Source organism: Pan paniscus, chromosome 13 (genome assembly GCF_029289425.2).
Source record: "Pan paniscus chromosome 13, NHGRI_mPanPan1-v2.0_pri, whole genome shotgun sequence".
Classification (NCBI taxonomy): Eukaryota; Metazoa; Chordata; class Mammalia; order Primates; family Hominidae; genus Pan; species Pan paniscus.
In genome coordinates, this window is record NC_073262.2 from 83,630,927 (window position 1) to 83,655,127 (window position 24,201).

Genomic DNA, 24,201 nt, shown 5'->3' on the forward strand with positions numbered 1-24,201 from the left:
GTGCACCCCCAGGGTGAGGGGAGGTGTGGAGAGCGCGCACGGGAGCGCGCGGGAACGGCTCGCGCCCGCCGGGCGTCGGCGGCGCGCGCCCCTCCGCCAGGCAAGCAGCGAGCACGCGCGTCGCCGCCGCGCCCGCCCCTCCCCCCGCGCTCGCCTCGGAACTTGCTGACTGCGCGGCCGGGAGGAGCCTCGCCGGGCGGCGGCGGCGGGAGGCTACAGCGCGCGGGGGTCTCCCGCGTCCCCTCCGCCTCGCCGGGAGCTCGCGCCCTCGCCCAGCCGAGCTCCCACCCCCCGCTTTTTTCCGAAGGCGCTGGGCGGCGCCACCCTCCGGCCGGAGCCCGGCACTGCACAGCCCCCTCCGACTTTCAATGTTCCACACTCCCCGGCCAGAGCCTCCTCGGCTTCTTTTTTTCCCTCCCCCCCCTTCCCCCCCCCACAGCTGCCTCCATTTCCTTAAGGAAGGGTTTTTTTCTCTCTCCCTCCCCCACACCGTAGCGGCGCGCGAGCGGGCCGGGCGGGCGGCCGAGGTAAGGCGGCGGGGCCGGGGGGCCGCGTTGGGGGCGGCCGGGGCGGCGGCGGCGGTGGGGGAGGGGGCGGGGGCGGGCAGCTTTGTTCGCGCCGGGCGCCCGCGCCGCCGGTGTCCGCGAGCCGCGGCGGGGCCGGCTGGGCTGCTCGCATCACTTGGCGCCCGGCGCGGCGAGCGCTACCCGCGGCCCCCGCGCGGCCCTCCCCACAAAGGGCCGCGGAGCTGCGTGGCCGCCGCCGCCGGCCGTGGCTCGCCTCCGCGGGCGCGGAAATTTGTTGCACTTCTTGGGGCTTTGTTTATTTGTTTGTTTTTTCTCTGGGTTTCTTATTTTTTTCGTTATTTTGGACAAAATGTCGGTCCGTGATATAAAAATTGAGCGAGGAACCTTGGTGGCATTGGGAGCTTTGCAGAAGGTGCAGTTTGAATTCTGCTTTTCCCAGGGTGGCAGCTCGGTCTTGGCCGGATGAATCTTCGCTGCTGGCCGTGGAAACAGCTAGAGCAGCTCGTTAGTTGATTTTTAAATTTCCAAGTGTTGTGTTTAAAGGCTTTACGTGCACTGAGGAGGAATCGCCACCTTAAATAAGCATATGGGCGATTAACAGGGTGTGTTTTCCTCTCGGAAAGGGAATTTGGTAGCTTTGACCAATGTCAATGTGTAAATATTTAGACGTTATTAGTGACTTTTAAACATTTTTCAGCGAGATCTGTTATTTACAGTGTGTCATATGTTATTAATGCTTGTTGCCTAAGTTCCTTGGCAAATCTGTTTCATGCCTTCTGAGAAAGTAGACAATTGATAGATTGTCCAAGAGATGGAAAAAAATGTGAGTGGGTTTTCTAACTTGAGTTCGGCAAATCCCTGAACGCTGGCGTTGTGTGACACATCACCTCCCCTGTACCTCTGTTGTACGATGAAATAAGTGTGAACACTTTTGAAGCTTTTTCATTACAAGACGATTTTAGATGACTAGAAGAAAATGCTGTTGGTTTATTTCCTAGATTTAACATTTTCTCCTCCTCCTCCCGTTCTCTTTAAAAGTTTTCCAAGAGATAACTTCACCAAGATGTCCAGTGATAGGCAAAGGTCCGATGATGAGAGCCCCAGCACCAGCAGTGGCAGTTCAGATGCGGACCAGCGAGACCCAGCCGCTCCAGAGCCTGAAGAACAAGAGGAAAGAAAACCTTCTGCCACCCAGCAGAAGAAAAACACCAAACTCTCTAGCAAAACCACTGCTAAGTTATCCACTAGTGCTAAAAGGTAATGTGTAAAAGAAGGATCCAGCACACTTTGTCAGGTTGTCTTCCAGGTGGTTGGACGCTTTTGTTGGTTTTAACTCAATAGCAATAGTTCAGAAATATTTACTTCATTATCCGTTTAATTGTACTTGAGTGAGTTGTCATTCTTTAGGTGGTATGTAAGCAACATTACTAGAATTATACTTTTAAGCAAACTTAATTCTGTACTTCGGTAACTTCAGTTAAGAGTGTCCTTGAGTAGAGATTAGACTAACATTCTGACAGATTGTTTAAGGAGTTGGCAAGGAAAATTTGGTGAACCCAAATTAGATGGTACTTTGGGGATGTTTCCTTTTATGAGTCATAATCTTCTTTAATGAAATTGACACTTCCAGAGATTAGCAGTGCCTCTCTTCATGAAACTTAATGATCAGAAATGATCATATTTGCTAGAAAATTTGCAAATTCAGGCCTTTGCTATATTTGAAAGCAGATTTAAAATTGTGCTGCAAATCTGCTTACAGTTTTACAAAACATGACTTTAAATCGTGTATCACAGGTAACTTTCCTGGTTAAATTATGATTATCCCTTCCTGTGCTTGTGAGGGCAAATCAAACTGAAAAGTAGCCCTTTACAATTTGAGGTGTCACTAGTGATAGAAAACTTGCATTGTCCTTGGGCCTCTTCACTCTGAAACTTGTGGATGTGCTTGACAAGTTAATACTCAACAGCAGGAGAAACATATTTAATTGGATGTAAGTGAAAGATCATTTGTTTCCTATTGATTTATGTTTTCTGATGGAGAAAAAAAGATTCTGTCAATGAGACTCTATCAGTGGTAGTAGTAGTGGAATATCCACAAACTCTAGTAATTATACATAAAATGTATAATGTTTACAGCATTAACCAATTTTGACATTTTGTTAATTTTTATTGATAACTAAAGGAAAAAGAATATAAAAATTGATCAAATATTGCATTCTATGGTGATTCATAAATACTCATATTTTTCTATGGATTTTCACCCTTATTGTCTCAGTAATGAAGTATTAATAACTTGAGAATATTTTTGAATGGCAGCAGTCTTTGACATAATTTAAAATTCTCAATTTGGTATAGTGTTGATGCGGAACATATTAGACACATCTAAAGTTTTGAAATCATCTTAAATTTGAATCAAATCAGAGAACTGCTTTTCTCCCCCTTAACTCAGGCCTATGTATTTTCTCCTCTTTCTCTCAATGTTTATTAAATTTAAGTGCTGTACCTAAAATCAGGGAAAATAGAAATGGTTAAATTAGAATGTCAAGTAGTCTTTGAAAGTTTTTCACTAGTAAAGATATTTGTAAATTTTAAACTTTTTTTTGACAGATAAAATATTGTCAGAACTGTTAATGTGCTCTTGCAGTAGCCTGTTAATTTTTACCTCAGTAAAAGTCACTTCAAGTCCTTGTCAAATATTCCAGTGCTTTCCCTCCTCCCTTTTTGTCTCATTTGCATATAAGCTTGAAAAGAGAATTTCTTTGGTAAAAAGTGTTTTGAAATAGATATTATATTCTTTACTGAGTACTAGTGGATGAGTATTTCTCCAATCAAGTGTAAATGACTTACTTGTTTGCAGCAGCAAGTGAGAAAAAAAGCTGCAAAGTTTCTGTTAAGGGATTTGGGTTATGCCTCTGAGAACAAAGAGGAAGCAGCCATGTTAGCATTACTGAAGGCAGAGCCAGCCTTGCATTTAACTGCATGGTGGTAGAGGGCAGTGTAATTCCCTGGTTATTCTGTAGACTATCTCAAATCCTTTTTGTCTCTTCTCATTTCACTAACAGAATTCAGAAGGAGCTAGCTGAAATAACCCTTGATCCTCCTCCTAATTGCAGGTAAGAAATGAATTTTGTTGTTTTGGTTTCAAATTGTGGAAAAATACCAAGAGATTGATGTATTGTCTGGATATGTGTGCAGCAGAGGAGACAACATTTGCTTATTTACAGCTTTGCAAGTGCATTAAACAAAAATTGTAGAAGGTGAACTAGATAAAATTGGGAGAAAAAATACTTTTTAGCATAAGTATACATTGTGGATTTATGAATATACTGATTTTGTGCTTCTGATATTCATATGAATGGTGCTGATTTTTGTTCTGATGTATTTCTGTAGAGGGTGTTTATTCAGAAGTATACTGAAGAAACTTCTAAAATTTTGCTAAGCTTTAAAGTTACTGCTTGTGTGTGCAATCTGAACTGACCTTCCACATTTAGAAATTGCTGAATGTGGTGTTACAAAATGTAAATGCAGTAAATAAGCATATAGTTGGTTCTGTTTGATTTATTCAGTTACTAGCCTTAAGGACAAATTTTATGGGCTAAGCTAATGGTTTTAGTGGTCGTTTTCTACAGAATGCATTGTTGGAATTATTTACGTTTTAAGCAAATGTCCTAATTGCTTGGGAACATTTTTAGTGATTTTGGTGGTTGGAATATGTGTATGAAAAGCAGTAAATGAATTGGAATTGTGGGAATTCATTTTAGTGGAACTCAGGTAGATGAATTTAAGATTATTGGTTGGTATAAGATACATTAAAAGTAGCTGGTTGATTATTTTTTCTCTAATTTTTTTCATTTCATTTGTATAGCGCTCTATTCTTTTTTTAATGACTATGGCTTACAAAATTGAACACGCATAGAAAACAGTATTGTAGATAGTTTGTGAAGAGATATGTGCTCAATAATGCTAGTGGCTGCAAGAAATTAGGCAGTTTTATGGTTTGATAGGACAATGTTTTCATGTTTAACCTGTATTTTTGCTACAAGTTGTGTTCACTTGGGATGATCAGACCCTGTCTCTGAAGTCTGCTTGTGATATAATAGGGTATAATCCAGTTGCTTCTTATTGTGTATGTTAACTGGATCCTCAGATAAGGTGATTTGATCCTGATTTATCCATTGAATGAACAGTTTGCTTGTATTTGTAATTTCAGTTCAAACAGGAAACATGAATGTAAACTAATTTTAAGGAGATGGTGGTATGTGAGATCTCAAAGTATTACTTAAGAGCTATGCTGCCCAGTAATGTAGCCACTTGCCACATGTGGCTATTGGCCTCTTCAGTTGTGGCTAGTCCAAAATGAGATGTGCTATAAGGGTAAAATTTATACACATTGGATTTTGAAAACTTGGTACAACAAAAGAATGTATAATACTGCATTGACTTAAAAAAAGTTCATTAATATTAAAATAATATTTTGGATATATTTGGCTATATAAAATGTTAAAATTAATTTCACTTTTTTACTATTTTAATATGTTATTAGAATATTTAAAATTACATATGTGACTTGCATTGTATTTCTATTGAACAGTGCCGCTTTAGAAAACAAGTAAATCAAAGTATTTTCCCTCCAGCCTTCTAAATGGTGTGTCAAATCTGTAGCCATTTAGGGAGGTCAAGTTAAATTTGCTCCCTGGAAGAATCACTTAACTTGCAGAGTGTATTCTGATATTTCCCATTATGAAAAATGTAAAGATCTATCAATTCAGAACTCTTAAATGTTTTAAAATTGCATGTAGGGTCAAACAGTTTTAAAGGTTTCTGTTGATTGTCTGCAAATGAAACAAACTAATGTATGTGCATAAATCTAGAGAGCCTAGTAGACATGTGTTAAGTGCCCTCAGAGCAATAGCCTAGTGTTGCAGTTGCCAAAGAAATCTACTTTACATGTTTAACTCGGGAATGTTTCCTCAAGGTCACTGAGGATTATTTTAGAGGGAGTAGAATCTTTCAATGAGATAGGAGGTTTCACTTGTCTTTCTCTTTATATACCAGATTTCATTTAAGTCCTTGAAATAATGCTTCCTCATTTAGTGATTAGACTAGTGAAACATCAAAACTTTGGGCTTTCTGTGAACAGTAACATGGAACACCTCATCCCTGCTTTCCCTTGTCACAACCTGTGATGACTATCAACTACTGCAAATGACATCTTTCAGTTCTCAGGTTCTTTTAATAGATGAGTTTATGTGTGGCTGTGGTATGTGAAAAACAGACATACAGTATGTCTTAGTAGGGAACCAGGATAAGTGGTTTCTTATTATTTGGAGGCAGTGTTTTACCATATGCCTCACATGTAAAATATCCAGATACTTTGTCTTCAAATTCTTTTGGGTGGAAGAAGACCTAGTTTTTGTCCTTGAGTAGGAATTGGAATACTGAGTGTTTAGTAAAGGTGTTTTAGAATTTTGACATATAAAAAGCCTGAATTTGTATTGTATTTTTGCCTTCATGTCAGATCTGTGACAGACTGTGGTGTTATGTTCTTTTAATTCACAAGTGCGTAAATGAGAATTTTAGCTTTACGGTGATTGTACAGTTTAAATTTATTAATTTATGCTGTAATTAAAAATGGAATCTATATTCATAAATTCTAGAATATGTGAATTCATATTGCCTGAGATCTATGAAACCTAATACATTTGGCTTTCGTGTGTAGTTATTTAATCAGAATTCCATTACAGTTTTGAATATGATTTTTACAAGCTTGTCAAAGTACATGACAGATTTAATTCTTCCTCAGGGAAGAAATGTAAAGTATATCTGTGTACATTCAGGAAAAAGTTGAATGAAACACAAGAAAACTCAGCAAAACCAAAATTATTCAGACTGGGATGATTTCTCTAAAATCCCTTCCTGTGTTTTAATTAATGAAATATTCTTTAATTAGTATATAGTTATGTCTAGTACATACATACCCATGGTGATCTTAAGATAGATTTAATTGAATTGTGTATGGCTTTATACATGTTTTAATATATTTTGATAGCATTGATATTTCTTTTCCCGATAGTGTAAAAGTTTGATAATGACGTTATTTCCAGTGATTTGATGTTATTTTAAATGGTTTTAGGTATTGGAGGGCCATGGGCCATAGTGTACTAAACATAGGGATATATTTATTTATTGGTTTCAGTTTATGCTGTTTACATAAAGTATAAATAATTTATACATCAATGAGAGTCAAGGGAAATTGTGTTATGGGCATTTCCCTATTTGTATTTAGAGAGAATTATTGACTAGAATTGTTTAGTGATGTGTTATTAAGATATTTACTTTCCATCTGTTTCCCAGAGGGTGTCCTTGTCCTCTCCTAGTCACCACTTGTGCAAACAGCAAAAGCTTAGAAAGGTACTGGATTTCTAACTTAACCCCTAATTTCTTTCCATATAGGAAGAAGCTCAAATATACTGACGAATATTTTAAGAGTGTATGTTCAGATTGAATCTATACTGAAGATATTTGGGGGTATTTTTATTAATAAATAGTTTCTTGATGTGGGAAAGGCCATATTGGGGGATATGTATTACAGTTTCAAGTTAATAGTATTAATATATTGACTAGCAAAACCTGAGATCAGGTAATTTCGTTGACTTTCTTCTTTAAAAATAAAAAAAAATGAAATCATAAAAGAAGCAGTTGTTTCTAAACCAGTAGTTGATAATCTCTAGATTCCTCATTAGCCTAATTGTCTGAGGATAGATTCTGCTTTCTTCTGAGGGTTGCTACCACTTTCCATCATTTTCTAGGGTGGACTAGAACTTTGCTACTTAAAAGAGTGAGCTGCTGACTGTCAGCATCTGCGTCACAGATGAGGTTGTTAGAAATGCAGACTCTTGCTTCCCCCAACCCCCAACCCAGAATTTGAATTTAACAAGATTCCTGGTGAATTGTATATATAAGTAGGTTTGAAAAGTGCTGGTACTGGAGCAAGACTGTCTGGTTTCAGATCCATGCTCTGTCACTAACTTTCTATGTTATTACCTTAGATACATTTTGGAATATTTCAGTTCTTCTCCTCAGTTGTAATGTGGGGATTAAAATGATACCCCCCTTTATAACAGGGTTATTGTGAGGATTAAATGAATTAATGTGTTTAAGTTTTGTGGCAGTGTAAATCGAGTCAGTAAAGTGGCCATAGCAAGATAAAAATGGGAGAGACAGTGTAGCCTGTAGCGATGTGCTCTCACTGTTGCTGGCATTTTCTCTAGTGCATTGACATCTTATATAATTTTATCTTAGTCAGTTCACCAGATTATTGAGTACAAGTACATAACAAGCAATTTGTTTTTTAATGTCAGTAAAAGCAGTTCCTAGGAACTTGTGTAAAAAAGAAAATTAGCCTAAAAACTTCAGGCATAGATGAACAAATACTGTATCCCTTTTAAAGGAACATGCATAAGATTAATGATATTTAATTCAATAGAGAATATTATGATTGTCCAGTAAAGTATAATAAACAATTTTTAGATGAGTAATGATTATATTTTCCCCTTTTAAAATAGAAGAATTTGTGATTTTACCGTAAATGGGATTATATCAGCAGTTGTAAAATTCACATTCTGGATTGCTGTTACCTGCGTTACCTAACCCCATAGCATTCTTTCCATGTCTGTGAACTAAGGAGAAATTTTGAAAGCTTTTTTCTAATTGGCGTATGAAAGCAGGTAATAATTGAAATAACATGTGATCCCTATATTAGCTTTGTTGGTTGCTTATAGAGTACTTGGTTTTAAACTCTCACACATGTAGATAGACTGCTTTTTCTTCTTTACTTAATACATTTGATTGTTTTTGTTTTAGTGTTTGCTACAAGATTGTATCTCATTAGTTATGTAGTCCTTTTATTTTCAACTCTTCAAAAAAAAGGTCCTGGAACCCGCTTTTTATAAAAATTAAATCTTAATTGGAAGCTCGACTGTAAAACAGATAAATACAGAACTACTCTGACAAAGTATTTTTCATCCCACTATGCCGTGGGTGGTCATCTACAGATAGTTTGTAGTATTAGTTTTATTGTTAATAAATTCATTTTGGCATCAGCATAAACCTCAAAAATCATGAGGGTTTTTCTGGGGACTTGGGCGTTAGTGATAATTTTAAATGGTTTATGATCAAAGCAAATTGACGTTTTATTTTTCAATAAGCCAATAGTTTCTTCAACACAACTGTAATAAAGTACTTTTTTCATGCTGTATTATAATATTTGTCTGCTTTCTGCAAGAGCAAGTGTTCCTTGAAGGGAGAGATTGTCTCATTCATTTTTGTATCTTTTCCTTACTTCACATGGTGCTTTGCATGTGAAGGTCTATTAATAAATAAATTGAAGTCTCTCAAATTGACATAGAAATAGCAATTCCAGGCAAAACAATGACTTCAGAGAAAATTATTAAATATCCTATACATTCTTTACCTTTTTCATAATTATGATACTTACTATTTAATAACTTATTCAAAGTTTACCTAGCTACTGTTTTTGCTTATAAGAGGAAATTGATACAGTAGGCCTAGTTATTTCCTCCATACGTGCCAGTGTAGCAGAAATACTCAGTACTCTGTGTGACTGGAAACATTTTCCAAAAGAGTGACCAACTGAAAATAATATTCTTCCCACTAAACTTCACATTTTTATTAAGGATCTATTAAGTTCAATGCAGATAATGTAATTAGAAGGTGGGTAAAACAGCATGTGCTTTTAAAAAAAGTTATATGTTTACTTTGCAGCTACATGCTCTCATAACCAGTCATATTCCTCTCATAACCAATTAGTACTTTATGCTCTCCTTAAATGAGTTGCTGTAACAACAGATGGATATGTTTACTTTTCAGGAAAATCAGCAAGTCTTGCATAGAGTGTAAGGACATTCAGATTGAGAATGAAGAACTTGACCTTTCAGTCTCTTCTTCCCTATCAATATGAGATAAAAACGTAATAAAATCACTTGTAAATCTAGAGAAATAGAAAGTGATTTTTTTTTTCCACTTACCAATTTTGACAGGTAAGTATATTTGGGCATTTTAATTGGAATCTGGAAGCTGAAACATCTTCAAACTTTTAATCTTTCTTTTGCCTTTTGATCAGTGGTTCTCAACTGAGGCAATTTTTGTCCTCCCCTTCCCCAGCCACCAGGCTAGGCGACAATTGGTAATGCCTGGAGATATTTTTTGCTTTTCATAACTGAAGGAGAAGGGGGCTACCACTGACATTAGTAGGTAGAAGTCAGGGATACTGCTGAATACCCTGTAATACATAGGACAGACCCCCACAATAAAGAATTATCTGGGCCAAAATGTCTAGTGCTGAAGTTGAGAGACCCTCCTATAGATATTTGTTCCTGTACTTTGCCTCTTGCATATTTGAATAGTTTGCTTTTGACTGTTTTCCTGTCTTATTAGTGATGCATCCTTAATATATTCACCTACACCTTCCTCAGCTGATTCTTCACTTCCTGCTACTTCTATGCGTAGTTTACATATGTCTTATATTATTTGTCATACGTGTGTGTTATTTTTTATGTGAAACCACAGGAATGACTACCTTGAGTACTTGCTAAATTATGGTCTTCTGAGGCCAGAAATGCTTACAGCAGTATTTTATTTCTTTTAGGTCTTGTGCCAGTTAATTATATCCCTGCATGATCTAGCTTTAGGCTGGTTATATCTATTATGTTCTACTAGGAGTATTAAAGTAACATCATGGAGAAATAACATTGGACAGTCATCAAAATTCAGTTTGACATTGAATTACACACAGGTTAGAAATGTGTGCTCTTCATTTGGGTTTTATTTTCATCATTATGACAATACACAAGTTACTTCAATTTTTACAAGTTCACAATCCTTTATTTCAAACCCTTGGGGCCAGATGTGTTTCAGAATGCAGAAATTTTCATGTTTTAGAAAGGTAATATGATGTGTTTGTGGTACTTTATGTAATCTGTTCCACAGCATTACTGTTTCTCGACGTTACTGTTTCCACACCAAAAATGTATTAATATTCATACAGGTGGGATAAGTAGAAGCTACAAATAGTTTCAAGTCAGTTCAGATTTAGGGTTGCTACCAAATTATTTTGTAACAACCTTATTAAAAAACCTTTGATTTTTTTTTTCTTTTTTTTCAGAGTTTTGGGATTCTAGAATTGTAGATAAGCAGTTATGGCCCTATATAATAGTTCCCCCTTATCTGTGGGGAATACATTTCAAGACTCCCTAGTGGATGCCTGAAAGTTGAGATAGTATTGATTATATACTGTGTTTTTTCCTATACATACATACCTATGATATGTTTACATAAGGGTTACAAATTAGGCACAGCAAGAGATTAACAACTTCCCATTGGCATATCCAAACTGCCAGCATCACTACTCTTGGGCTTTGGAGCCATTGTTAAGTAAAATGAGGGTTGTTTGAAAATAAGCACTGCAGTAGTCTATAACGGATTTTGATTGTGGAGTCTGATAGCCAAGACCACTACCAAGTGACTAGAGCAAGCTTGTTCTACCTGCGGCCCTTGGGCCACCTGGTGGCCAGGATGTCTTTGATTGTGGCACAACACAAACTCATAAACTTTCTTAAAACATGAGATTTTTTTTGCGATTTTGTTTGTTTGTTTTTTTTTAGCTCATCAGCTATTGTTAGTGTTAGTGTATTTTATGTGTGGCCCAAGAGAGTTCTGCTGCTGCTGTGGCCCAGGGAAACCAAAAGATTGGACACTTCTGGACTAGAGCATATACAGTATGGATAAACTGGACAAAAGCATGATTCAAGCCCAAGTGGGGTGGAGCAGGGCAATGTGAGATTTCATCATGCTACTTAGAATGAGGTACGATTTAAAACTTAAGAATTATTTCTGGAATTTTTCCATTTAATATTTTTGGACTGTGGTTGACCTAGAGTAGCTGGAACTGTGGAAAGTGGAACTGCACAGATAGGTAGGGACTGCTCTGCTACTTCTGTTACGTGACCATGACTGAAATTACTTACTACTCATGATGAAAGGGTGTTTTTATTTGCTTTGCTTTCTTTTTTACCTGTTTCCTAATAGCTGATTTTGGTTTCTCAGTTGTTATTTTTGGTTTGTTGGGTTTTTTGTTTTGTAACTCGTATGCTTGAGAGTTCTTTTCTCTTAAGGTGAAACTATCAGTGTCTACTCGTTTTTAAGTTGTTCTTTGTTTACTGGGTTGTTTTTCCACTTTGCTTTCAAATACTCTTTTAATCATTCCATTCATTCTAGATACACAGTATTACACAGAAAGGAAGATAATCTTTAATACTTAAACACAAGTATTAAGTAATACTTAATACTTTGGATGTATTTTGCCTTGCATTATTTAAGTGCAATTAGACTATAAAAGGAGACATTAAATTTTTCTGGTTGTGTTGTGATTACAAACAAACCTAGAAGGCTCAGTGGCTCAATGTATAAAGATTTATTTCTCACTCATGTGAAGACCACTGTGGGTCCAGGGACTATCTTGGGCAGCTCTTCTCTGTGTTGACTTATATCTCTGTATCTTGTAGCTCTGACATTTGGAACATACGCCTCAAGCAATCCTCCCACCTCAGCCTTCCGAGTAGCTGGGACTACAGGCGCACCCCACCATGCCTGACTTTTTTTTCTTTTTGGAGACAGAGTCTCACTCTGTTACCCAGGCTAGAGTGAAATGGCGCAATGTCAGCTCACCGCAACCTCTGCCTCCCGGGTTCAAGCAATTCTCCTGCCTCAGCCTCCCGAGTAGCTGGGACTGTAGGCATGTGCCACCACACTCAACTAATTTTTTATTTTTTTTTATTAGAGACAGGGTTTCACCATGTTGATCAAGCTGGGATTTGCTTTTTCCAGTGAGTCTCTTTGGAAGAGTGGCTGCTCCACTTTACAAAACAGAACTAATGTTCTCAGGGCAACCTACCACATTTATATATTTCATTTTAAATTGATGACATTAATGAGTTTTATGAATCAAATATGTGCCTTGCATCTTGTCTAAATGCAGTAGTAAAGTTAAATTGTAAAGCCTTGGGATTTTTATCTCTGTTGACATTCTATCAGTTTTATAAGGGTGTATAGAGAAATAACAAAAGCTTGTTTATCACATCTGTTTTGGATGTGCCCGTCGGTAGGTGGTGATAAAGTAATACCAATAGTGAGGATCAGCTTAGAGTCATTCAATTTGTAAAAATCCCAGTTCCTTCTTTTTGGTCCTTGATGTATATAATAATTGTTTTAACTTTATGGTTATTCACAACAAATGAAGCTTTGAAAGGAACTGTGGTGTAGTCTGCCTTTTTTGGAAGCTTTTGGACTAGTTATGCCATTCCAAAGTTTTTTTGCTGCTTTAGTGTTCCAGAGCAAATATACTCTGTCATTCTGTTTAACTTCCAGCTTGTCTGGGGAAAAATAAAGACATCTCTAGTCCAAAATTGCTTTTGGGAGTATAGTTCCACATCTTTTGGTCTGAATGAAAGGCCTAGGGAAACATGAATTTTGTTACCTTTTTATTTTATTTTCCTTCACTTATAAATCATCATCATGATCCCCCTTTACATCCATGCGTCTCACTTTTTATAAACACTGTTTATTCCCTTTCTGAGGATGGTTATTTGTAGTTAGTTTTGCCATTTACAGTCTTATAGGTCCTTTACAAATAGATCATTTTCTCACATTAAATTTTAGTAGGTCAAGAATCCATTTATTCAGGGTCCCGAAGAGAATCAATCTCAGAAGATTGTGGCTACATATTTTTTATGGCTTCCTATTGCTTTCTGTAGTCTTCTTAATTTAAACAGTAGCAACAACAAAATATAGAGGGTACCATAAGGCATTGGCTTTATGATTTATTCTTGCCTCATACTTGTTTCTTAGGGTATTGGTGTTATTTGTTAGATATGTGATATATATGCTTGTACTAAATTTACCTGGTATCACAATGAGAAGAAACCTGGCATTTGAAGGCTTTGAACACAACTCAGAGACATGTAATTTATATGGAATTCAATGGCAGTTTTAACTAGTGTGCCTTTAATTTTTCTTCATTTTATGTTTACACCAGTGTCCTTGTAAAATTTTAAAAGACATTTTTCTCATCTTCCCAGGTGCTTACTATCCACATTTCCATTAGAAGATGCCAAATACTCATTTTCTTCTTTTGAAAACCCTAAAATAAGCACGTTGCAATTATCACTTTTCCCTTCTGCCGAGGTTTCTTAATTTTGGAGAACTTGAAACATATGCAAAAGTAAACAGGCTGGTATGATGAACCCCCATATATATAACCTTTATCCAGTTTCAGTAGTTACCTAATCATGGCTAATCTGGCTTCATCTATGCCTCCGTCCATTTCACCCTCCCATTATTACATTAAAAAAATCTCAGACATCATTTCATCTGTATCTTAAAACATGCAAGTATTTCACTGTGCACTTTCAAAAGTTAAGACTCCTTTTAACTTAACCATTGTGACATCAGCATGCCTAAAAATTTTCAGTAGCTCCTTAATCAGTCATTGTTTAGGTTTACAAATGGGTGTTGTCCTTCCTTCCCCACAGTTATTTGAGTGAGGGTACAAATAAAGTCCAGTTGACCTTTGAACAGCATGGATTTGAACGAGTGGGTTCATTTATACACGACTTTTTTCAGTAAATATATTGGAAAAATATTTAGAGATTTACAATTTGAAAGAAACTTGCAGGTGAATGGTGTAGCCTAGAAATAGTGAAAATATTAGGAAAATATTAAGAATCCACAAAATATATGTGGTACTAGTCTGTTTTATCATTTACTACTATGAGATACACACAAACCTATTATAAAAAGTTAGAATTTATCAAAACTTACACAGTCATTTACAGACCATACATGGTGCCATTTGGAGTCAAGAGAATCGTAAATGTAAATATTAAATCGTAACTGCATAAAATTAACTATAACATACTGTATTACTGCAGTAATTTTGTAGCCACCTCCTGTTGCTGTTGCAGTGGGCTCTAGTGTTGCAAGTATCTTCTTAAAACACTATGTGATGCTAATCATTTCTGTATAAGCAGTTCATCACTCCAGTAAATTGTGTATTGCGGTAAAAAGTGATTTCTTCTGGTTCTCTTGTGTATTTTACTGTGTTTCGTGCAATACTGTAAATAACACCATGGGACCCATGGTGTTAGTGGCACTAGTGATGCTGGAAATGCTCCCAAGAAGCAGAGAAAAGTCATGACTTTACAAGAAAAAGTTGTAATTGCTTGACATGTACTGTAGGTTGAGATCTGCAGCTGTAGGTGCCTGCCATTTCAGACAAGCTTACAATACTGATAAATACAGTATAGTACTGTAAATGTATTTTATCTCCCTTATGATTTTCCTTTGCTTATTTTACTATAAGAATACAGTATGTAATACATGTAACATACAAAACGTTTCTGTTATTGGTAAGGCTTCAGGTCAAGAATAGGCTATTAAGTTTTTGGGGGCATCAGAAGTTATACTCAGGTTTTTTCCTTTTTTTCTAATCTATAAGGTTCTCCTCAGTGTTGTCTTCATTTTTGCAATTTATTTATTGAAGAAACTGGGCTGAGTTTCCTTAGAGTCTGTTTTGCTTATTGGCTTTCTATGGTATAGTTTAATATCTTTCTTCATCTGTAGTGTTTCTTGTATGTTTGGGAGTTAGATCAAGAGGCTTGATCAAATTCAGGCTGGATTTTTTTTTTTTTTCTGACAACTACCACTTTTTGTTTGTTTGTTTTGTTTTAACAAAACAAAACTCCTGGTGTGCTTTTCTATCAAAAGGCACCTAAGATCTGGTTGTTTTTCTGTGATGTTAGCAGCCATCGGAATACAGCTCTAAACAGGAACTTATTCTCATCTCCTATTTGGTTACCTAGTCATGTAAGTTACATGGTAAAGGTAAGATATGTGCTTAATTTTGTTGTCTTACCAGTTTTTTCTTCTTTTTCAAAATAATGAGTTGGTGTCCTAGTATCCTTTTCAGAATGATTGTCACTTCATAATTGTATTTCAACCCATTGTAGTACTTCAGTATATTGCTGTTATCATCTTTATAGAATTTCTTAATTAAAAAAAAACTTCAGCTTAAATTGCTTTGCTCTAGGAGACCTTAGAGGGTAAAAGTCATATGGACCTATTTGGTGTATAACAATGCGAGTACATACATTCAACTTAACCATTGCTCTAGGTATTATTTTGAAAACTGAATACTTATTGAAGCTGTTGTTTCAAACATGACATTCTCCTAGCCACTTCCTTGTCAGTTGTCAGAGATAATTAAGTCTTGGCATTAGGAGAACTGAGAGATCTTTATTAAAACTATAGGTCTGCTTTAAGTTTTGAATTAAACTGAGGGGGTAGTTTAAGGTAGAACGCAAACCTTTATCAGAATCAAATTAATTTGTCACAATAATTGAACTTAAAAATTAATCCTGTTGTTAATAAACAAGAAGCAGCCTCCTTTGTTTAGTGTTTCTCATCAGGGGCATCTTGGTTATTTTTGACTGGATTGTGCTTTGACTTGGAAGACACTGAACATCCTCAGACTCCGCTGACTAAATGCTATGTTCTGGCCACCAAAACCTGCCTCTTCCCCCCCATTTCCAGGTATCTTGGAGGGGAGGGGCTGTCACTTGGCACTTGCAAATTACTGGCCTAGATTCCACATTGTAGTGATAGCAAATCATAATGCTGTAAGAAACCAATTTTATATAGCATTACTTTGAGTAATATATAATAATTTGTAATAGTTGTGTTTCTTACATAAAATGTATGTTGACCAAGATACATTTGTGTGATTTTTACTGCATATGTAATTGTCTGATAAACAAAAAAAAATTTCTTCCTCTAGCCCTTTAGTTTTTACACCTCCCCGCAATTCTGAACTCTCATAGTACATTTGAACTTTGTGCATGAGCTTAATGTGTATGTATGCACACATGGCTCTTATAAATATGTGACTCTGTGTATCCCTTTGATCTTTTTATTATTAATGAATTTTTTTTTTTTCACTTACAGGGAAACTTGTGTTCTTAAAAGGATTTCTGTTACCCCATTGCCTCAAACTACACCTTTTTTTTACCCTTCTAATCTCTCTTCAATTATTTAACCTTTCCTTTTCTAAGAGATTTTTTTAAGCTCATTTAATTCTTTCCTCTTTTTCTACTTATTATCCACTATCCAGCTTCCCATTTATCTATCTCTATTTATTTTTTTTTCTGTCCACTTTTGTGTCTTATATTTCTTTCATATTTTTGTTATCTGGCTTTTCCTCTTTCATTTTATTTTAGAAAGGTCATTTGGTAATACTAGCTGTTAGTATTTTTTCATATGACTTATTCTGTTTCTTTTTTGTTTTGTATGCGCACTTTCTCTTCAATTTCATCTTCTTTTCTGATGTACTTGAAATGTGTCTTCTTTCTCCCACTCTCCTTAGTATTTAGTATTTCTTCATGTATGTGATATATATTCTTTTTTCACCCTTGTCTCGTTTATCCCTTCTCATCTCCCCTAGGCTCTCATGCCACATTGTATCACAGCTGCTTTTTGGTGATGGATTTCCCTTAGAATCCTAGTGGTTGTCTATCAAAATTACCTGCATTTAGCTCTGTTAATTTATCTTTATTTTTATCTTATCTTTATTTTTTCTTCCATTATGTAGAAAAGTCTTATGTTGTAGCAAAAGTATTGTTTCCTATTACCTGAGTAAAAGTTGGGTTTTCTAGATTCTGCATCTTTGTTTACATCTCTCGTTGCCTAGGATGGCTTTCATCCTTCAAGTGGTAGTGATCTTTTAAAGCCTGTTTCAGACGTTACATCTTTTTGTGAAGCCCTTCCTGCACATATCTCTTTTGAGAGACATTTGTACTACTAATATTTAATTCACTGGTTTTGCCTCTTGTCATGTACCCTTTCATCCCAGCTGAACCGGGCACTAGGACTGGGTATAGCTCTTATATTTCTTTATATTTTCATCTCAGTAAAACGCCGTAGCACTAACTATGAGAATAATTTTAATTAACTTAGTTGAAAGTAGTTCTGAAACTTGCCAGACTCAAAAGTGTAGAGCACAACAGCAACTGTGCTTGACCGTACTCCTTGGTTTACATCTATTGTCTTGGCAAAAATATTAATAGCATTTCCTTTCACTTTTAGAAATACTCGAGTTTGTATGATAAATTTTAGGTTCACTTTACCCTCATGCTATAAATTGGTGGTGTTCTGGTTGGACTTGGTGAATCAGGAGATTGTATAATCAACAATTACCCAAAGCAGAGATTCTGATTTAGTAGGCCAAGGATGGCCTACTAAATGTGCATTTTAAGAAGGCATGTCTAAGGATTCAGGTAGTAGTGTGAGAAGCAGTACTGTTTCTAGTACTGAGGCTAATGGTCTTAGTTGGGATAAGGAGAGTGGGGAAGGGGCAGGGGGAGATGATGAAATTCATTTATCCTCTGTGATGCTATGGAAGAAAAATTAAGATCATGTTTCCTACTTGATTTTAGTGGCTAGTCATTTCTTAATCTAAGCACCCCCTATAATTTACCCTACCTCATAATACAAAATCACCATTGGTAATAATGTGGGGGCGGGGGAAGTCTATACAAGAATATTAAGGCCCTGTGCGTGAGCATGTCTGTAGTTAAAGACTTAATGAGAAAGCATCAAATTGTAGTGCAAACAGCTGAAAGTGGAAGTAAATCAGAACGTAATAAGATGCAACTTTGGAGGAGCTCAAAGCAACAGATACGTTTTTATCCAAAAAGGAGTAAAATAAAAAAATCGTCAACGGCAGTTCCTTCAGATAATCAACAGATGATTCATTTGAAAACCATAATTAACTAGGTTGTTTGTAAAATAACTTTTTTCAATTTATACTTTTTAATGTTTATTAAATTACTTTTCTCTATAGATATGCAAATAAGATGTTTTAAATGTGTAAGTGGTATAAATGTCCCATGTGTCTTTTATTCTAGAGCATAAGAAAAGATGGGAAGCTACCTCAAACTTGTTTTGAGGCAAATGTAGTATGAATCCCCAAACATAACACCAGTACTGCTAAATGACAGTTATCTAATCTCACTGATGAACAAGAATATGAAAATTATAAAAGGTCGAGTTTATTTACTATGATAAGAGAATAATACCCCTCCACAAAGGGTATTACATGACCGCAAAGAATGGCAGTTCCTAGTACTCTGACGTTCCACAGTAGGCTAAGGAAGAAAAACTGAACATTTCAAGAAATACCACAATACCAAAAAAAGCATTTGGTATAGTTTATCTCCTCACCAGTTGTGAGCCTTTTGGTTGTTTCCACCTTTTGGGTACTGTGAATAGTGTTGCTGTGAAGGATTCACAAATACACATCTGTTTGAATACGTCGTTTTATTTCTTCACTGTATATTCCTAGGAGTGGAATTGCTGTGTCATATGATAATTTCTCTGTCTTTGTGAGGAAACATTGAACTGCTTTTCACAAAAGCTGTACCATTTTACTTTACCAGCGGCATATGAGGGTTCCAATTTGTCCACATCCTTGCCATACTTATTTTTTGTTTTTTTTCATTATAGGCACCCTCCCGCCCTCCACCCCTCCCAAAAAAAAAGAAAACCAAAATATAAAACAGACCTTGTTGTACATCAAGGACATCCACATGACTCAGATAAAGGGCTTTGGACTTAGACAAATGGAAGTTCAAGTCTTGGCTTTACAATTGAGTAACTGTAAAAGCTTGAGCAAGTTATCTCCTCTGGTTCTCAGAAATGTGAATAATACCTGTTTCATCGTTCTTAAGTGTTTTAGATATTATGTAACTGGTATATGTTACATATAATGATATAAAAAGTAGTTATATGGACAAATAAACAGGCATGTTTATGAAAGAACATTTTGAAAAATGAAGTATTAAAACCAGTTATAATAACAAGATATACTTTTGAAAGTGGTTCTGGCCCACAAATAGCAATGATGAGTGATACAGAATAAAGAATATTAATACAGTTTGATGATTGTTTTGTGTTTCCAGCTGCCTTTTGCAATTTTTGTTCTTGGCATTTAACCCAATTTCTAGATGTATTAGATACATACATATTTATAGTTTTAAAGTTTTGTTCACTAGGTGTTCAGAATAAGACTCAGTGTATTATAAAACAAACACCTCTTTAAAAAATCTATTAAAGTAGCTTTCTACAACATGGGGTTAAGATTATTAAGTGACATTGGGATACATGAATAGTGATTTAAAAAATTGTTAATCACAACTTCTGTAATCTAAACATAAGATGGATGAAAATCTTACATTTTGTAAAGGGTTAAGCTATTGGAAAACTTTGCAAATAGGCATATATATTACTGGTTGAATCTAAAATGTTAACACTGTACAACTCCAGGGGGTACCATTCATACTGTACTCTGTATTCAGCATAGCACAGCACAGAGTAAGTATAGTATAAATGGTATCCCCTGAGTTGTATAGTGTGGTGGCCAGGATTAGACCTTAAAGAATAACCTTTTTTTTTTTTTTGAGACAGAGTCTTGCTCTGTCGCCCAGGCTGCAGTGCAGTGGCTTGATCTCAGCTCACTGCAAGCTCTGTCTCCCGGGTTCACGCCATTCTCCTGCCTCAGCCTCCTGAGTAGCTGGGACTACAGGCGCCCACCACCACACCTGGCTAATTTTTTGTATTTTTAGTAGAGATGGGGTTTCACCGTGTTAGCCAGGATGGTCTCAATCTCCTGATCTCGTGATCCGACCACCTCGGGCTTCCAAAGTGAGAGTAACTTTTTAAATTCATAAGCAAAATCATAAAGGCATTGATTGAAACTGTTATGTAAAGTAAGAATTCTTGTGCTTTGAAAAGGAACAAAATTTTAAGCACATTAGCATTTGATGTGTGTTTAAAATATTTGCATCAACATTACAAATAATGTATGTTGTGTATCATCAACTCATATCAGTAATAAAGATATTAAGATTTACTGTGATGAGATGGAGAATATGACACACTGACTCTTAAAGAGGCAAAAATTGGAAACAACTTGGGACAATTTGCATTACTTGGACTCTTTCAGAAACCTGTTGAAAGTTTTGAACCACCACTTCAGAAGAATGCTTAAGAATTTTTGGTTTTCTGTACTCCAGAGTTCCTTTAAAGCTCTAGTGTTTTAGAAACATGAGTTACTACATTTAATGTAAATTAGAGTGAGGAAATGAAATGAGGTAAAATATGTCACTTAATCAGGAAAGAGGTGGGAGAGAAATACAGGGTAGCCTCCAGAAAATTGAGAGCTTGGATTTCGAAAGTAGAATTTTCGAGCTTCTTAAATGGCTGGGGAAAAGAAACATACAATTATGTTTTGCCTTGAGTCCCAGAAGTCCTCCACCCCCCACACCCCCAACTGTGAATGTAGAGGGTGGGACATCAAGAAGTGGAAATACAACAAAAGAGACATTTTGGAGAAGGGATGGATTGATACAGCACCAGATAAGTAGGTTTGCTTAAGCATAAGAGAAGGAATAGGCAGAAAAGTGAAGAAAAAAATAAAGGAGATTAGGAGCCTGAAATGGCCTAAGAGCCCTGTCAAAACTGAAGGTAAGGATTCTTACATGTAAAGGCCATAGGAAATCTTTACAGGGTGTTGAAAAGAGGAGCTGGGATTTCGAAGGTGACAGATTAGCATATAACCAGTTGTGGTGGTTATAGAGACTTGGGTAACAAATTGGGGAGGGCGGAGAGAAAGAGAACAAGCTGGATGCAGTTCACCTTTCATATCTGTTAATATACTGTTTTCAAGTATGGATGAGGGGATTTTAAATTTTTATTATTTTTTAATCCTCTGAAATGGCAAGACTGTCTTTACTATTAAGTGTTTGTTGACGAAAAGAAATGTGTTTGTACATGTCTTTGCTTTAATAATGGAAGTTTACAAAGAAGTTGTAGTTTTCCAGCTGTTGCATATGGAGATTGAAGGGCTTGAATATCCCAAGCAGCAGACAGTACAGTATCTTAGAAGCCTAGTTGGCATTAGCTAGAAATACATATGGCCTTCCACACCTAGCATTTGCTGGCAAATGAAATAGTAGGGATGAGGTTGACTTTATGGCTGGCCTACCGATCACATCTGGAATGTTTTAATGGATTTCTTTTTTACTGAAAATGTATGCGTATCACTTGTTGGCTGCATAAGAGTACTAGTACACAATTAACAATATAATGCCCTTTGATCTAGTTTCATGTTTAATCTATATTATTCATTAATGTTTATTTTCTGTTGCTCACTGCGTTAGGTAAGGCATCCTAAGAGGTTGTATGAAAAAGTATAGAAGGATAAAGTACATAGAGAATGTTTAAGCTGGCAGATACCTATCAATTCACAATACTTTTTTTGAAGACAAACTTAGGAATGATTACGAACGAAGAAAACCCTCTAAATTCATAGATTTGATTGCCATGATTTACAGCAGTGCTTTCCAATAAAAATGTAATGCATACCACATATGTAATTTTCAGTTTTCTAGTAGCCACATTAGAATTTAAAACAAAGGAAATGAATTTTAAGATTTTTAAACTCAAATATGAAAAATTACTAATGTAATATAAAAATTAATGAGATATTTCATAATTTTTTTGTACAGTGTTTTTGAAATGTAGTGTTAAAATATACACCACCTTTTAAGGACTTGAAATAGCCACAGGTAGCTAGTGGCTACCGTATTAGCAGAGATTTACAATTGCTGCTCTGTGTTCTTTCACTTATCTTCGATTATCTTTTGTTCCCTCTTACCTCTTTTTATTGTGCATAGATTTCAAGAACTGGGGCACACCCCAGTTTGTGAAAAGATGGACAACCTTTCTTGGCTAGAGATAACTAGATGTGAAAGGTCTGAAAGAAAACTCAACACCCGGTGCAAAAATGCAGGCTTCTTTTTAAGGGTTTTTGTTTTGAAACACATCTCTCTGCCCATGTGTCTTTGTTACTGGTATCTTATGTAGTACATGTGTGCTTTTTGTTTTGAGAGAGTCTCTCTGTTCCTTTTGAGAATGGAGTGTATGTCCTGAACATCACTTTTGTGACAGGAAGTATAATATATGTGGCTTAATTAGTATTCCCAGATAGAGGAGTTTATTTAGTAAGGAGCTTATATTAGCCTAAATATATTTTCATTGGTGTTCTGAGATGAAATGTTATTTGTTATGAGTTTAATTTTTTTATATTAACAGCGTTTAAGCAAACATGAGCTAATAATGTATTTCTAACTGCTTTATCACATTATAGACAATCTTGCCATTAGCAGTACTCATGTTTCAGATGACCTCTAATGAGCAAATATGGTATTCTCACTTGAGACATTTCTAGAAGTACTTTGTAAATAACTTTAAATCAAATTATGTATGTCTACTTTTGAAGAACTTCCAGGGGGGATGATGCTGTCGCAAGATTTAAAAACAATCTAATTACAGTTGGACTTTATTTGATATAAATTAAGATGTAGTTAGTTTCTGGATTTTTGGATTGTGATTTTACTCAGTACCCGAATGTCATAAGTCAGTTTGCTGGTTTTGAACACTGAATTTGAATATTATAAAACTTTATAAAACAAAATTTATTTGTTTGCACATGGTACACTGTGGAACCAGACTGTATTTTCTAAGACTTCTAGCCATGGACATTTTCATTGCCATTTACTTTTTCCTTATATGATGAATTGTTACAAGTATCACTTAATTGCAGCTATGCATGCCCATTTGAATATGATTTCAAATGCATTACTTGTTCAGTGTGGTAGGTACTATTCTAGGTAATTTACATGTATTGTTGATATTTCTGCATTCTCTCAGGAAGATGTTACTATCTTTTTAGAAATGAGAAGAATAAATCCTTCAGAAATTATATAACTAGTCTAAAGACATACTAATAAATGATGGAAGCAAGATTCAGTCTTAGGTCTGTCTGACTGAAGGTCATGCTCTTCATCACACTGCCTGCATCAGGTGTGAATGTGTGTGTGGGAAGGTCTTGGAGAGGCTGGGGTGGAGAGTTAAGAAATATCTAATACTGTGAAGTTAAATTAATCAGTACAGCATAATACTTTGCTTTTCTCTTCACTTTCTCTGTATTACACAGAGTTTGAAATTAATTGACTCAAAGCAACTTTCAGAAATTATAATTTTTAGAGTTGAAACCAATGGTGTAGTGTGTAGTAGTTCTAGTTGTAAAACTTGATAACATAATGTTAATATTTTAAATTTCTTATTTGTATGCAAAAAATTACCTGATTAGCTGTAGCTTAAGAAACAATACAGCTGAGTGTGGTGGCTCGCACCTGTAATCCCAGCACTTTGGGAGGCTGAGGAGGGCAGATCACAAGGTCAAGAGATCGGGACCATCCTGGCCAACATGGTGAAACCCCGTCTCTACTAAAAATACAAAAATTAGCTGGGCCTGGTGGTATGCGCCTGTAGTCTCAGCTACTCGGGAGGCTGAGGCAGGAGAATCACTTGAAACATGGAGGTGGAGGTTGCAGTGAGCCGAGATTGTGCCACCGTACCCCAGCCTGGCGAAGAGCGAGACTCCATCTCAAAAAAAAAAGAATTGCGTTAAGTAACTTTTGAT

The 24,201-nt window shown here is 36.2% G+C and overlaps 1 protein-coding gene across 3 annotated transcripts in view; it reads left to right on the plus strand.

The window, feature by feature from the left end:
- Positions 1 to 388: 388 nt before the first annotated feature.
- Positions 389 to 24,201, plus strand: part of UBE2E3 (ubiquitin conjugating enzyme E2 E3) — an 82,792-nt gene continuing 58,979 nt past the window's right edge. Inside the window, exons 1-3 of one of the 3 annotated variants that reach the window (XM_034954600.3) lie at positions 389 to 527; positions 1,566 to 1,784; positions 3,590 to 3,640. In XM_034954600.3, the coding sequence (XP_034810491.1) occupies positions 1,591 to 1,784; positions 3,590 to 3,640 (245 nt within the window). In that variant the 5' untranslated portion in view covers positions 389 to 527; positions 1,566 to 1,590. Of the gene's footprint in view, positions 528 to 599; positions 1,032 to 1,565; positions 1,785 to 3,589; positions 3,641 to 24,201 lie in introns of those variants that run through there. The other 2 variants (XM_003823548.6, XM_003823547.5) reach the window with 2 other exon arrangements.